Genomic DNA, 17,636 nt, shown 5'->3' on the forward strand with positions numbered 1-17,636 from the left:
GGAATGATACAATCGTGTTCGATTGCAGCATTTCGGGGGTTAAAGTGATGGGAGCAGTCCACTCCTGGCACTCAGTGCCGGTTGTCAGCTGTCAGAATCAGCTGACACGTGGTGGCGATCGCCTGCGCACCTCTTGAGTTCACGGGCGATCGCGATGACATAATAATCCGTCCATGGTCTAGTTCGCCCAGGTCACATGGATGGATCATTACGTCCATTGTCAGAAAGGGGTCAAGGGCTTGAAAATCCCTTGATTAGAGGGGAAGGGTCCTCTCTTCAGGATTCTCATCTTGGAGAATGATTGGGGAGGGGTTATAAAGCATGGCTCTCATTTCTGAGGACCTGCATTAGGGTTCGCTCACATCTGCGTATAGAAAGTAGCTGAAATTCTCAGACAGAAAAGTTGGAGAGTGTCCGACGAGTGTCATGCGTTTTTTTTTCTCACCTAGAACCCGCTTGTCATTCGAGTGTGTGTTTTTTCCTCACCTAGCATCCGTATGTCATACATTTTTAACATCATCTTTTACATACAGTAATTCTCTGTCATTTCAAGCTAGTTTTCAAACTAATAAAACAATATTATATACAGATAGATATATGCAAAATAGACTTGGCTTGAGAAATGACGTTCATAGCCGAAACGTTGCGACACCAGATGGACTAATATAGTCCCTTTTTTTTTGCTCAAGTCATCGTTGTATTTGTATCTGAGATCTTAATGATATCACCAGTATTCTTCAAACTGTGATCAGATTGTCATTTGTATAATTGGCCCAATCCTCTTGGTTGAGATAATCGACGGCCATCTGCACCTGCCCTTAAAGGGCTATTCCCATCTCCAAGATATTACTGTATCTTATTTTGTAGTAAGGGTAATAATAATAAAATTAGCAAATACCTTCAATTAGAAATGTAGTATAGTTTTTCAGATTCGCTCTGTCTCTTTCCTCATTTGCAGGCATTGCAGGACATTAGGTATCTATGGTTATGACCACTGATATAGTAACAGTTAGTTAGCTAGTTGCTAGTGGTCGCAACCATGGATACCTAAGATCCTGCAATGCCCGCACATGGGGTAAGAGACATTGCGACTCTGAACAACTATACTACATTTCTAATTGGAGGTATTTGCTAATATTATTATTACTACACCTACTACATATCGAGATAGGATCTTGGAAATGAGGATACCCTTGCTCTCCTGGTCACTTTAGATCTAGTCAGAGCAACATAATTACCATTATACCTACATAATACATTGTATTGTTATCCCCTTGAGAAAGCTGTGTTTGTGCCAGCGAAACGTGCGTTGGGGCTGACATCCGTCCTTGGGGGTGACCATCTCTCTATCTCACAGACCTGGGTAAGCTTGTCCCCTTGCACTTTTAGATATTATCCTTTGTGATGTGTGTTTGTTTAATTAATATGGGGGCATCCTTTTTCCGTGGTCTTGTTTTTGCATCATGACTATAATATAATGCCTGATACCTTGCACTGCTGAGGTGGTTACCTCTCTTCTTGTCTGTACCTCCGTGGAGTATGGGTTACTGTATTTAATGTGTTTTTTTTTAATTCTTTTTGATATTTAATAAAGATTTATACTGTTTTGTAGTAAAATTATCGCCTGGTACTCCTTTTTCTCCTATTTGCCATGTTTTTTGGAGTTGGTGTAGCTGTTTTAGGGTGGGCCACCATAGGTGCCCCATTCTCTTAGCATTTGATATGCAGCTGGGTTGGTTTCTATTGTATTGTTATAGTATAATATGTTAGTTTACTGTTTTTTTTAGCAGGAATGGAGATGCCTTCTGCTCAACATAACCATTCTGGTGACAGACGTGAACGTCTTAAGGAGCCTTGGCTGGATTTTTGCTTACACAGTACATTACTACCAGGCAGCCCATGGAATAAGGTATGGCTCTTGTACATTTACACTATAAAACAAGTATTCATTTGGTAATATTGTGGATGTCACAATTTGCTTCTTGCTCCACACAGGCATTATTTTCCTGTTTTTAAATGTGATTTTGAGATAGACCATATCCAAATCACATTTGACTTCTGTAGGTTCTCATAACTAGAGGATATACGTAGCTGCTGGGCTTGTGGGCCGTGTCTAAAGCCTGATGTCTTTTGGACAGTATACTTGCAGCAAATTTTGCATAAAGCAATAGTAAAAGCAAATATAGGAAATGTTTTAATACATTTTCAGAGAATGCTGCTGCTTTCTTCGTCAGTGACCTAAACCTTCAATTCCCTCCTGTCTTCTGAGCTCACCATATACTCTGAAAAAAACCCAGCTGAAATAAGTCTTGTCTTTCAAGATGGACTGCCAGCACAGTGAAGAATCTATGCAAATTGTCTTTTCAGAGAGGAAGGCGACTAGAACTCTAGTGCCACCTATAGGAAGTAGCAATACTAAAAGTCAATATTGACCACTTAACGAGCCTTGTCACCTGAATTAGGATAAAGCTCAAAACCAAAATCTCAATTTACAGACACTGTGTTTCACGGTACTGCCCCTTGTCAGTGCAAAATATGAGATCTGGTTTGGCTGGATGAGAGGCGACTGACCAGGATCCAAGGGGTAACGTTTTTGCGGACAGGGACCTGTCAAGCCTGACATGCCAAGGTGAGGAGACGTTTAAGCTGCAATTCTCCTCTGGGAAATATGCAAATAATCTGTCATGGCTCAGCTGTCAGGTAACCCGAGACCAGGGACTCCTTCCGTGTTCTTAACACTAGGGAGCGCCCTAGCTCTCCCTATTTCCCAGGATACTTCTGAAGGTGAAGATGCCGGAACCTCCACCCTTGCCTTATCTCCTGAATCAGCCTTCCGTCCGTTCTTCCACCCCCCTTCCCCGGGAAGAGGGGAGATGCCGTGCTCCACAGTACACCAACCCGATGAACAAGGCCGCACGAATAAGGGTAGCCGAAAATACCAGGCATACAAATATTCACTCACATGTAACAAAGGAATGGACGGGGGGGGGGGAGGACAAGGAAAAACCAAAGTAAAAGAAGGGGAGCAGGGGATTATCACACTTACAAACCCACGCAACAGTCTCAGATAACGCCTCTAAACGTCTTCTCATATAACCACCAAAACACCTCTCCTCTAGTGATGAGCGAGTATACTCGTTGCTCGGGTTTTCCCGAGCACGCTCGGATGACCTCCAAGTATTTATGACTGCTCGGAGATTTAGTTTTCATCGCCGCAGTATAAAAACTAATTGTGTAAGACAGAATACAGTTGTGATTGTGCGATCGACTTGTTTTAAAATAACTTCTGACATCATTAGTGATGAGTAGTGATGAGCAAATATACTCGGTACTCGAGATTTCTCAAGCAAGCTCGGGTGTCCTCCGTGTACTTACAAATACTCGGAGGACACCCGAGCTTGCTTGAGAAATCTTGTTTTCAGCACTGCAGCTGAATGACTTACAGCTAGTAGCCAGGATAAGTGCATGTGGGGGTTGCCTGGTTGCTAGGGAATCCCCACATGTAATCAAGCTGGCTAGTAGCTGTAAATCATTCAGCTGCCGTGATGAAAACTAAATCTCTGAGCAGTCATAAATACTCGGAGGTCACCCGAGCGTGCTCGGGAAAACCTGAGCAACGAGTATACTCACTCATCACTACTCTCCTCCAAGCCATGCAGCATAAGCTAGATCTGCCGATGTGTTTCAATCAGGACCCAGATTATAAATGGAATAGAAGTGGCTAACCGAGCTCAGCTGAGAGCTCAGACTCCCAGAGCTCCCAGCATGGTCGATTAACTCCTGTTCTGCCAAAAGAAATTATCACCATTTAAAAAGAAGGTGAATTGCTTCTTTTCACAGCAGGAGTAGGAGCAATTGAACACAGCAGTCTTCTGGCTCCATTCTGTTGCGGTAATTCTGTGACATTGTCTCTTCAGAGAGGAAGAGGACTAGAACTGTAGTGCCACCTATAGGTGAAGTATCTAGTTACACAGCATATTGAAGTTTATGGAGAAGTGAGGGGAAGAGGGGAGAGGGGCAGAGCCAAACATAAGCAGAGAAACACATTGGCTGTGGTCTTCTGGCAAGTATATTCGTTTATGCCACAGCTGGGTTTACAGCTACACTTCTCAGTTGAACTGTTTCATTTTCTCCATACTGCTGCTTCTTTTGTGTAAGAATGAAGAAAAATGAGCAAGAATCCCTCTCTCTTGTTTCAGGCAGAATCCAGCTAATGTTCCAAAAAACGGATCCGTTGCAAATAGTGAAAAAACTGATGTAACGGATCCGTTTTTCTGCCGGATCCGGTTTTCTATTTTTAACATTTACAGTGACTTCCTGGAGGAGAGAGAGAGAGGGAGAGAGAGAGCGAGAGATAGAGAGCGAGAGAGAAAGCGAGAGAGAGAGAGAGCGAGAGAGAACGTGAGAGAGAGCGAGAGAGAAAGAGGGAGCGAGTGAGAGAAAGCAAGAGAGAAAGAGAGAGCGAGTGAGAGAGAGCTAGAGAGAGAGCGAGAGAGAAAGAGAGAGCGAGTGAGAGAGAGAGAGCGAGAGAGAAAGAGAGAGCAAGACAGAAAGAAAGAGAGCTAGAGAAAGAGAGCGAGTGAAAGAGAGAGCGAGAGAGAAAGAGAGAGAGGGAGAAAGAGAGAGAGCGAGAGAGAGAGCGAGAGAGAGAGAGACAGCGAGAGAGAGAGACGGCGAGAGAGAGCGAGAGCGAGACAGACAGCGAGAGAGAGACCCCCAATTCTGTCACTGCGCTTTTTTCGCTGGACGAAAAAACGTTCCTCAAGACGGTTTCCACACTATTTCCTAGCAGCTCAAATTCTGATGTTTAACTTGTCCCCGCTGATATTTGCTTCCTGGGGACAATCCCGCTGCCAGGAGTGTCCGGATGCCATTTTCAAAGACTCCTATGTTATTTAGGACTGTCAAGATTTTAAACTATTTTTAAAATATATATAGTCAGGTATGATGGTGATGCAATAATATTTGTGACATTTTTAAAGGGAACCTGTCACCCCCAAAATCGAAGGTGAGCTAAGCACACCAGCATCAGGGGCTTATCTACAGCATTCTGTAATGCTCCGACGCAGGTGTACTTTGTCTGCCCTGTTGAGGGCAGAGCAAAGTACTGCAGTGCGCAGGCGCCGGGAAAGGTCAGAGAGGCCCGGCCTCAACAGGGCAGACAAAGTACGCCTGGGCCGGAGCCGCAGCATGAAGACCAGAAGAGGACGTCATCTGATGAAGATAGGAGGCGCCGGACCGGGACCAGGACCACCCCTGGGTGAGTATAATATAACCTCTTTTTCTCATCTTTCAGGATACATCGGGGGCATTACAGAATGCTGTAGATAAGCCCCTGATGCCGGTGGGCTTAGCTCCTCTTCGATTTTGGGGGTGACAGGTTCCCTTTAATAACCACATGGTGGCAACATAAAGATTATGACCAAGAAAACAGTTGCATTATATTCCACATGGTGGCAGCCTAATCACACTAAGAAATAATGAATACCCACTCTCATCAGATTGGTATTTCTCTTCATAAATAAACTGGTCTAAGACTTAAGGACACTTGCATACCCTGGTCATATTCATTCATATTGCAAATATTTTTTGAATGGAACTACAATTTCTCCTGCATTTGAAGGGAATCTGTCACCAGGTTTTTGCTCCTTCATCTGAGGGTATTATGATTCAGGAGCAAAGATCCTGATTCCAGCGATGTGTACCAGTTACTGAGCTGCTTGCAGCAGTTTTGATACAATTACTATTTTATGTGCTACAGATCTGCCAGTACTCTAAATGCTGAGTTCTGTATAACCCCGCCCACATCACTGATTGACAGCTTTCTGTGTACACGTACACTGTGAATAGTCAGAAATCTGCACATTGGGGTGGGAGAATATGGAGGACTACATGTCAGCAGGTTTATTAGTCCTCTAGTGATAATCTCCTGCTAATAAACTAGTGATTTTTATCATAACTACAGCAAGTAGCCCAATAAGTGACACATGATCTTTTCCGGGTCTCTGCCTTTACACTAAGCTGCTCTACGATTAAGCTGCAAAAACTTAATGACAGACTCTCTTCAAAGGGAATCTGCTGTCTATATGGGAATGCAGGTGATAGAAAGTTGAACAAAATAGGGCCTGCGCTGTGCGTTACTATAGTATATGTAGTGTACCCTGATTCCCCACCTACGCTGCGCAATACATTACCAAAGTCGCCGTTTTCGCCTGTCAATCAGGCTGGTCAGGTCGGGTGGGCGTGTTCACAGCGCTGTTTCTTCCTCAGCTTTACGTTGGTGGCGTAGTGGTGTCCGCACTTTTCCCAAAGCCGAGATGCAAACTCGGCTTTGGGAAAATGGCCGCCGCGATCTCTTGTGCGCACGCGCGGCATCCCGCGGCCATTTTCCTGAAGCCCCGTGCAGCAGAGCACTACATCTGCGCACGCGCGGTCCCAGGAAGATGGCCGCCCCCACCGATGACAGAGGGTGATAGCGCAGATCGCGCGCTCCTTGTTCACGTGCCCACAGTGGATTAGTCACCTCAACGTGCGGACACCACTACGCCACCAACGTAAAGCTGAGGAAGAAACAGCGCTGTGAACACGCCCACCCGACCTGACCAGCCTGATTGACAGGCGAAAACGGCGACTTTGGTAATGTATTGCGCAGCGTAGGTGGGGAATCAGGGTACACTACATACACTATTGTAACGCACAGCGCAGGCCCTATTTAACAGTATTTATATCTCAATCTCAAAAAACGGGGTGACAGGTTCCCTTTAAGATCTCCGAGCTGGCACCGTTCTCCCTGAGAATCTGTTCCAGAGTTTTGTTTTTTTTAAACGAAAGAGGGCGGTACCAATGTGAGTCATGTAATGACTAATAGTCTGCTCACATTACTTCATTACAGAGCTGTGTGTTATTACAAAGTGCCCAGAGTAGAACAGACATAAAAGTGATTACATACACTTCATTAGCTTTCATCTCACACACCCAGTGTTTAGGTTTTAATTTCCATGGTTAGCCTGAACGCCTCTGTGAGATGGTTACAGTTCCATCTTTGTTCATTTTTTTTATAACTTTCGCTAAAGTATTCTGATTGATAAGTTAAGCTTTGCTGCTCTTCTTGTTGTCATCACCTTTCTTTTGTAAATAAATTATTCTTTTCTTTCAGCTCTTGTGACATTTCTCTTCCATGTGGTGCCATCGCTGACAGTTTCAAATGGGATGGGGTTTTCTTAGTTAGGTAATGCCCTTTTATAGTCAACTTGTTACTGGACACTTGTTATAGAATAATTAGTCTTACCTGTGCTTGAATTCTGCTATTCGGGAATGTGAGAAACAGGTTGTAATTTGTAGTATACAGGAAGAAAAAGATTTTTCCACCATCAGAAGCAAAATAGTAACAATTCAGTAACATGACAAGAATCTGCATAACTAATCATATTCTAAATGGCTGCATGTCAAATTTATGTATGAGATAGCCAAGATGATTGCCTATAAAATGATGGCAGTCTCACATTTGAAGCAGTAGCAGATCTTGAGATATGGAGCCTGAAAGTCAAAAGTTCAAAACATTGTTACCCTTTTACTCGGCTGTGCACGTTCCTACAATTAGTTTTGGGTGATTGTCTTACTGTCTGTATTTTCGAAAAAATGCAGGTAAACTATCGGCATTTTACTTCATGGATGCGAAAATGGTGCAGAAAATCTGCAATATCAAAAACTCCCCAAAAGCTCATTGTGGAAACAAAGCCCAATACTTTAATTGGTGGGTGTACTTATTGTTTCAACATGGTCCTGAATGAATTTGTTAGGAAACTAACAACTCTTGTTTGTTATCAATAGCTAACATTTGTGGGAGTATTTTGTAATATTGTATCCCATAGGAAATGTTGATTCTGAAACTTAAGGTTTTCTGAAAAATCTGTTGGGGTGTACTCATTTATGCTGAGCACTGTATATACAGTCACGGATGGAAGTGTTGGCACCATTGAAATTGTTCCAAAAAATATTTCTCCCAGAAAATTATTGCAATTACACACATTCTTTATCCTTCTGTATTATTTCAAAACACTCTTTTTCGGTGATTACTTTGTATCGCCGTTCATACTGCACCCACACACACAAATGATACACCATTTGAAAGGTAAACTTGCCCCCTTCAGCAATAAAATAGCCAAATAAACCACACATCCACGATGTTATCACACATACATTTTAAACATTCATTTTCAGAAAACTGCAGTAAGGAAAAATGACCTGCAGGTGGCACCACACTACCCCAAAGCACAATACCACAAGGCTGAAACAAATCCTAACATTTGCCTTGGGGGCTTTCCGGCTTGCCGAACTCCTTGCCCAGCTGATTTCAGGCAGGTACATATAAAATATTTGTTACATATGTGGAAGTGGAATAAAAGTAAAATTTTACCTGTTTAACACTTCAGCTTTAAAACTGAAGATATAAATGAATGCAGCCCAAAAGGGACTGGACGGGTTCTGATTTTCTGAACCATCATATTTTCCGTATTATTGGACAGTCATTGAAAAGTCTATATTCCTTCTAAGGTTGCAGCTTATTGGTGACCTGGCGTCACCTCTGGTTCCAAGTAAAAAACTGCAGCGTTGACATAACTCAGACTGTACATTGTTTCCCCATGGGAGAGATTGGTGGAAACAACCTTACAAAAATTGCAAAAAAAAATCCAACCCTAGGGAAAAAAAAGGTTAAATAATCTGCAGATACTACTTTTTTTTTTTTTTTAAAGAGATATTCCCAATTATTATACAATGGTGTAAATACGCTCAGTTATGGGGTCAATTCTCCTTCATCATTTTTACTGTCAAAGTGGGACTGCTGTACAGGGAGCTGCTCCGTTCATACATAGGGTTGTGTTGCACTTCCCTACACTGCAGATAGATGGCAGTGCTGCTGTGGAGGGGGAAAATGCTGCTGCCCCTGCTCTTTTGCAAGGTCCTGACATTCAGACCCCTTCTGATCAGTAAGTAAAATACCATTATGTTTAATGTTGGGGGATCTCCTTTAGGCTGGAGTCACACACAATGTATAAAAAAATCAGTCCGTTTTACACGGACGAGAATCGCAGAAATGTTCCCTGAACAGTGATCCATATGTCATCCGTGTGCAGTGCGAGGATGCAATTTTCTCGCTTCTAAGCATCCGTGTGACATCCGTATCGCCGGCTTGCAAAAAGGACATATAATGGATCCATGGGCTCAAATATTCATGAAAACATATATACAGTCTACAGGGCCGGCTCCAGGTTTTTGTGGGCCCCAGGCAAAAGCGTCTCAGTGGGCCCACATACGATTCATGATGCACAGATACAGCGGAGAAATATAGATATACTACACAGGGCCTAGCCTTCCCCCTTATCCTTCACATAGGCAAGATCTGCACACATACAATACGCAGACATGTACACATACAGTACGCAGACATGCACACATACCATACGTAAACATACACACACATACAGTATGCAGACATACACAAACATACAATAAGCAGACATGCACAAGGATGCAGTACGCAGACATAGACACATACAATACGCAGATATGCACATATACAGTACAGACATACACACACGTACAGTACTCAGACATACACATACAATACTCAAACATGCACACACATACAGTACTCAGACATTCACATATACAGTACGCAGACATGCACACACACAGTACGCAGACATACAAACACATACAATACGCAGACATGCACACGCATACAGTACAATACGCAGACATGCACACATACAATACGCAGACATGTACATACATATATTTGAAGACAAATACACAAAAATTCATAAATATATACAGTCATACACACTGATATACACAGATATGCACATCATACATGCATACACAGACATACAGACAGACACAAGCCTCCCTCACCTCCCCCTTGCTTGTTGCCCATCAGGCTCCTCTGGCATGTGGCTATGGATAGCGCGCTGCTTGATGGCCATCACTTAAACAAACATGGCCGCGCACAGTGCACTGTTCAGCTGTGTCTGCTACTAATGATGCGGTCGGGCCGGCACTGTGCCTTTAACTTTGCTTGTGTGTCGGCCCGGCCGCATCATTACTATCAGACATAGCTGCACAGTGCTCTGTGCGTGGCCATGTTTGTTTAAGTGACGGCTGAGCTCAAGTAGTGCTGAAGCTGCTGGGGGAGCGGCCCAGGCCCCCTGGTGTCCCGGCCACGAGTGGGCCCCCCATTTGTTCGGGGCCCCAGCACTTGCCTGGGTACAGCTGGTGCTGACGCCGGCCCTGACAGTCTATATATATATATATATATATATATATATATATATATAGTACAGACCAAAAGTTTGGACACACCTTCTCATTTAAAGAGTTTTCTTTATTTTCATGACTATGAAAATTGTACATTTACACTGAAGGCATCAAAACTATGAATTAACACATGTGGAATTATATACTACCTCTTGAAGCTCATCAAGAGAATGCCGAGAGTGTGCAAAGCAGTCATCAAAGCAAAAGGTGGCTACTTTGAAGAACCTAGAATATAAGACATAATTTCAGTTCTTTCACACTTTTTTGTTAAGTATATAATTCCACATGTGTTAATTCATAGCTTTTAAGCACTGGCTGCCCGAAAATTCATAGCTGAAAAATCCGCAGTGCCTCCATTCTGAGAGCATGATAAAATATAGGTGAATATTATGCAGAGACTATCATCTGGCACAAATTGAAAAGAAACATTCACAGATCATTCACTTTTGATTATTGATTGAATTTTTGATTCATTTGCAGGCATTGGTGGAGTGCATTAGTAAGTTAGTCAATAGCTGATAATAAGGAAATGTCAGCACAGAAGGAAAGTGATGCCAATGATACTTATTGTACTTTTGTTCTTCCCTGCAGATCAACATTAAATATTAATTCAATACATTAGCAGGCGATGCATGATCTCTTACAGTTCTAGCTGGTAGGATTTCCGCTAGAGTCACACTTTTGTTTGCCATGTACCGATGCATTAGAGATTAATTATAGCATGGAACATGGTGAAATCTAGACCTGTTCTTCATTTCTAAATGTAGAAAATAAAACTGAATGCTTTTCACTATAAACTGTGATGCCAAGAATGTCCAATTATATATTGGTTAGGCTAATTGGGAAGATTAAAAACTAGACCATTCTTCAACTGACTTATGCGGGATATGGTCAAATAGACAATTTAGACAATTATTATCGTCCGTGGTTGTGCACATTCAATTGCAATATGTTCTAGTCGGATTCCGTTCTTTACTTTATATTATGTGGACTTACAGTGTCCATACACCTTAGATAGCGGTCTGTCTCTCCCATGCCCCACACTTGACAAGGCTCGTTAAAGGGTTGACATTGACTGTTAGGATTGCTACTTCCAATAGGTGGCACTAGAGTTCTAGTCCTCGTCCTCTCTGAAGAGACAATTTCCACACTTGTAAGCATTCATGCACGGCTGAGCGTGCATGTCTTTTGAATGGGAGAAGGGTGTAAGCCACTACCTCTGGCAGCAGCTTACCTCTTGAGTGAACAAAGGGATTGGTCGTTGAATTTCTACTGATCCTAGAATGATCCTTCTTTTCCCCGACTTTGTCGGTCGGGATAAAGACTACAGACCCCACTTGTGCTCAAAATTTTACATACCTCGACAGAATTTTTGCTTTCTTGCCCTTTTTTCAGAGAGTATGAATGATAGTAAAAAAAAAGAGTCTTTGTTCCAGCTCCTTCAAGGTAAAAGAATTTTCTTCTTTAAAGTTATTTAATCGCTTCTGCGATCGAAACGCGTTGCTCTTTTGTCCCAGTGTGCACTATAGTGCGGTGTTGGAGCTCATTATCTTTTAAATGGATTAAATAAATCTCAGATGGAAAAGCAGCCAACTCTTTTTGGCAAAATGCCTCCAGTTCTTGTAAATTCATGGGCTGTCTAAGATGAACTGCATGCTTGAGATCTCCTCAGAGTGTCTTAATGATATTGAGGTCAAGAGACTGAGATGGGCACTCCAGAACCTTCACTGTGTTCTGCTGTAGCCAATGACATGTCAAATTGGCCCTGTGTATTGGATGGTTGTCATGTTGGAACGTCCAAGTACGTCCCATGTGCATCTTCCGGGATGATGAGTGCAAATTTGCCTCTAGTATTTGCTGATAACGTGCTGCATTCATCTTTCCTTCAACTTTGACCAAGTTTCCTGTGCCTTTGTACAGTAGTTGACACATTCCCAAAACATCAACGATCCACCTCCGTGCTTTACAGTAGGAGTGGTGTTCCTTTCTTTGTAGGCCTCATTGACCTCTCTCCAAATGTAACGTTTATGGTTGTGGCCAAAAAGTTCAATTTTGGTCTGATCACTCCAAATTACCTTGTTCCAGAAGTTTTGAGGCCTGTCTCTGTGCTGTTTTGCGTATTGTAGGTGAGATACTTTGTTGCATTTGCACCTTAATGGCTTTCTTCTGGCGACTCAATCATGCAGCCCATTTTTCTTCAAGTGCCTCCTTAATGTGCACCTTGAAACAGCTACACTGCTAGTCATGTATTTCAGCTGATGTTATTTGTGGGTTTTTCTTTGCATTCCAAACAATTTTCCTGGCAGTTGTGGTCAACATTTTTGTTGGCCTACCTGACCGTGGTTTTGTTTTTACAGATCCCCTGATTTTCTATTTGCTAACCACAGTTTGAATGCTGCTGACTTCCATTATCAGTTCCTTGGATATCTTTTTGTATCGCTTTCCTGTTTTATACAGTTCAACTACCTTTTCCCGTAGATCCGTTGACAATTCCTTTGCTTTCCCCATAATTCACAATCCAGTGACGTCAGTGGCTGGATGAAAGATGCAAGAGTCTGTCTGAATCCCAGAAACTCACTCAGCTTTTATGCACACACACTGATTACAAGCAAACCGACCAATTCATGTAGGGGGTGGCTGCCTAGTAAAAAATGCACAGAAATGAGGCTAGAATAGAACGCCAGTCATACAGGTACTTGTGATGCACAATGCCTGACTTACATCCTATTAATGATGCCCCTAATATGATATCAGGCGGGCTGTCCAGCACTTTGAGTGCACCCCACAAGGACAGACGCCCCGCCCCAGTTCACTCAGACAACACAAAAGGGCCTGACGGCATCCTGCAAAAAATGGTAAAATGTGCAATAAAAAAATTAAAAATACTGTATACGATAAAAATATTAAATTAGATATTGGTTGATATTTTGACCAAAATAGACAAGTTCGCAACCCATGAGAAGGGTCCTCACGCATCACACGTACCTGTGTGACTGGCGTTCTATTCAAACCTCATCGGTGTGCATTTTTTACAAGTCAGTTACCTCCTCCATGAATTGGTAGGTTTGTGAATGGCTGCTTTCATCAGTTTTTTGCACCTGTGTTGCCCCTGGCTTTATAATGGTGGTCTGCTGCATCCTGCTTGTGCATTTGCGATCTAACTTGGTGTTGGTAAGGCTGTTTTTTCTGTACTGAAATACTAGCCTTCTTCTCCAAGAAACAACTTGCTTCCTGTTGAAATTGGGTGCCTCTGCCTCATAGCCTATCTCTTGACATTATCCTAGGATATCTAGAGTGAAACGTGGGCAGTTGAGTTCTTCAATGATAAGAAGAAACTATGGCCCAAATTCATCATTTGCAGTTACTTCAGTTTTCCAGAGTAATTTGCTTCTTTGTTGCGGCTTTAGCATATTCTCCTTATTCTCTGTACATTTAAGAAAGACAATTTAGTGATGTAGACAGCACGAGTGGCTGAGCGTGACAGCATGGAAGCCAATCAGTTAGCTCAGTAGCTCTGAGCGACTTGTGCCATCTACATCAGCATATCCGCTCAGTTCAGTTGTCTGCAGCGCTGTCGACGTGACATTAGCGCAGCGACCAGCACTGGACCCAGGCAGGGTAAGTAAAACCCAATTTGTGTTTGCTACCAAGGAAACTTATTGGAAACACTTTTCTTAAATGGGGCCAATCCCTTTTAGTAATACAAAAATTGGAAACACCTGTAATGACTACACTGCTACATAGAAATATGAAATAGAGTGTTTATTTGTTTGTTTTTTAATGTGTCCTCTGTGCCCTTTGGTGAAATCCATACGGTATATCAATAAAGGTTTTTATGTCATTTAGTGGATTGGTAAAATTAGATCAAAATGTTCTTTCACTTTTAAAAAGTAAAAACTATGACATTTTTAACTCCAATTCTTCTGCAGGTATTGAACAGGATTACTGTTGCCTTTGTCAAAAATATGCAATTTTTTCTTGATGACCCCAAGGAAAGGCAAATGATATTCAAACTCATAGGAAATAACTTTGTACAAAACCATTTTAGTAAATATCCAAGTGACCCTGGTCTTTTGGTAAGTAATACAAACCCCATCATTTATGACAAACGACCTGATATAGATATTATTAAGACACACATTTACTGTGGCTTAATTAAGAGCGTATGTTGTTGTGGCCAAGCTGCTTGAAATCAAGAACGCATTAGTCATAAATTTGCTCCCAAGATAATGTCTGATATTCACTATTGCATTATGTACTTATAAATGTCTGATAGCATCCCAGAGCTTGGCTTATGTTACACTGCAAACAACCGGACTCTTTCTCGCAAAGACATTGTCATCATGTACCCATTGTCAGTGTTTTACATATCGGCAAGAAAAATTGCTATATACCGTCCAAGATGGTCCCTTTCTTTAGAACTAGCCAAATGTGTGTGTGTAAATAAATAAATAAATAATTATATATATATATATATATATATATATATATATATATATATATATATATATACAGTATATATATTGTCACGGATCCCTTACTCTGTGGTGTAACTAATTTGTCATGTGTCCACTCTCACACGTGACTTGGGGTTGTGCCTGCACGGGTTATCTATCTCCCCTCTCTCAGTCCAGCATTCAACCTCTGTCCTATGCTGTAATGGGAGCATAAATCACACACCGACCCAGGCCACACACCAGCTCATACACGCTGCCACCACTCACCGAATACATGGGCGATGAGTCCCTGACTATTAATACTAATAATGTCTATCACTCTTAAGGCTCACACACCTTAGGCTATGGATTCTTTTAGAACATTCAAGGTTCAACTTGTTAAAGTTTTATACTTTAAAAGGGTCAGTGCTTACAATAAGAAAAAGGTATAAAAATATGATAATAAAAAGACATACAACTTATGCAAAACAGTATAAAAATAAAGAGGAGAAACTTACAGAAATTATCTAACTGGTAGTTGCTTTCTGCTCCCTGAGGGTAGGACGAATGTAGATTGGATCACACCAGCTCGGCTGCCCTCATTATGTGAACACAATTCTCTGTATACAGCCGTAATTTATAGCTTGGTCTGGAGGTCAGGTTTCTAGACTGCCCCCTCAGGTTAATATAATAGTTTCTGGCTTTTTGATTGGGCCACGGCCACTCCCCCAATGAATAAATTATTTTTCTCTTGAGACACCCTGTGTAAAGGTTCTCACGGATAGATACCAGCAGGCCGCAATTAACATCTCTCTTCCAAGACCTAGGGAGTGCCAAATGTTACCTTTCCTCTTGGCTTCCCACAGGACTTCCTGGTGAGATTGGGGACAGAGTCTACTTGTCTCAGGGAAGTACATATTAACACCTAGGGGCGACTTGTAGCTTTCAAGACAAATGCTACATTTGCCAGTGACACAATAAATCTATACATAGTCCACTGCCCACGTGTATATATATATATATATATATATATATATATATATATATATATATATATATATATATATATATATATATTTATACACACACATATTTCAATACACCTCCCTCCTTATGAACGTGTGTGGGGGTTGACTTACAGGTCAGCTCCCGAGCACGTATCTGGTTCTGCCCCACCTTGGCGAGATAGGCCATCAGCATTGCCATGATCGACTCCCTTCTTATGCTGAATTGTGAAATCATATTGCTGAAGTATCAAACTCCATCTAAGTAATTTCCCGTTGTCCCCAACTACTCTGTTCAGCCAACTCAATGGGTTATGATCTGTGATCACGGTGAAGTTGCACCCATAGAGGTATGGTTGCAGCTTCTGCAGAGCCCACACAATTGCCAAACATTCCTTTTCAATGGTGGCATAAGCCACTTCCCTGGACAGGAGTTTCCTGCTTAGGTAAAGAATTGGGTGCTCCTCACCTTGTTGGTTCACCTGGCTGAGAACCGCACCTAGCCCATAGGTGCTGGCATCTGTCTGCACTACAAACCAGCGAGTGAAATCTGGGGCCTGCAGGACAGGTGAACTAACCAATGCCGACTTTAGGGCAGAAAATGATTCCTCACACTGAGGACTCCAGGAGACAATTTTGGGAAGTTTCTTCCTGGTCAGATCAGTTAACGGTTTGGCCAGAGCACTGTAGTTTGGTACAAACCTCCTATAGTAGCCAGCTGTACCCAGGAAAGACAGTACCTGCTTCTTGGTTCATGGGGTGGACCAGGCCGTAATGGCTTCTACCTTCCCTGGCTCAGGTTTTAGCAGTCCTCCCCCCACCCGGTGTCCAAGGTATTGTACCTCCCGCATGGCTACCTGACATTTCCCTGGTTTAACAGTAAGACCTGCAGTTTTAAGCCTTTGCAACACGTGAGAAAGATGTATGAGGTAATCCTCTCAAGAATCGCTAAAAACGGCTATATCATCAAGATAAGTGACGGCAAAACCATCACATCCTTCCAATAAGTGATTGACCAACCTCTGGAAGGTCGCAGGGGTATTCTTCATACCAAATGGCATCACCAGAAACTTAAACAGCCCGAATGGCGTTATAAAGGCAGACCTCTCCTGAGCTTCTCTGCTCAGGGGTATCTGCCAGTATCCCCTACTTAGGTCCATGATGATGAGGTACGATGCTTTAGCTAGCTGCTCTAACAGCTCATCTATCCTCGGCATGGGGTAGACCTCACATGTAGTCAGTACATTTAATTTCCTGTAGTCTACAGAGAACTGGGTAGTACGGTCCTTTTTTGGGACAAGAACCACAGGCGAGACCCAGGCACTCTGGGATTTTTGTATCACCTTGAGGTTCAGCATCTCCTCTACTTGTTCCCTCATGTGTGCCTTCACCTCTGCTGACACACGGTATGCAGACTGCTGTACTGGGGGATTAGTACCAGTGTCCACATGTTGAGCTGCTAAGTGTGTCCTCCCAGGCTCCCCTGTGAAGACTTTGGTGAACTCACTGAGCGCCTCCATCAGCTCAGACCTCTGACTGTCGGATAGCTCAGGGTTAAACGCTGCTGACTCCAGGGACTCCATGTACTGAGTCCCAGCCCCCACATCTAGTAACAGATCAGCCTCCCCCTCTTCAGGCAGGCTACCGACAGGCAAGACACAGGTCTCTCTGTCATCATGAGCCTTCAGCATATTCACATGAAATACTTTCTGACGCTTTGCATGCTCATCTAGTGTCACCACGAGATTGACATAATTCTGCCTCTTATGTACAGTGTATGGTCCCCCATGTGGCCTGCAATTTATTTTGCAACATAGGGACCAACACCCAAACCTTCTGTCCCTCCTCGGAGGCCCTCAGCCTGGCATTACGGTCATAC

General features: G+C 42.7%; 1 protein-coding gene across 1 annotated transcript in view; it reads left to right on the forward strand.

The window, feature by feature from the left end:
- Positions 1-1,792: 1,792 nt before the first annotated feature.
- The window catches only part of LOC138671647 (uncharacterized), a 108,820-nt gene continuing 92,976 nt past the window's right edge, over positions 1,793-17,636 (forward strand). Inside the window, exons 1-2 of the mRNA XM_069759818.1 lie at positions 1,793-1,909; positions 14,247-14,393. Of these exons, the coding sequence (XP_069615919.1) occupies positions 1,793-1,909; positions 14,247-14,393 (264 nt within the window). The remainder of the gene's footprint in view (positions 1,910-14,246; positions 14,394-17,636) is intronic.

This window comes from Ranitomeya imitator, chromosome 3 (assembly GCF_032444005.1).
Source record: "Ranitomeya imitator isolate aRanImi1 chromosome 3, aRanImi1.pri, whole genome shotgun sequence".
Lineage (NCBI taxonomy): Eukaryota > Metazoa > Chordata > Amphibia > Anura > Dendrobatidae > Ranitomeya > Ranitomeya imitator.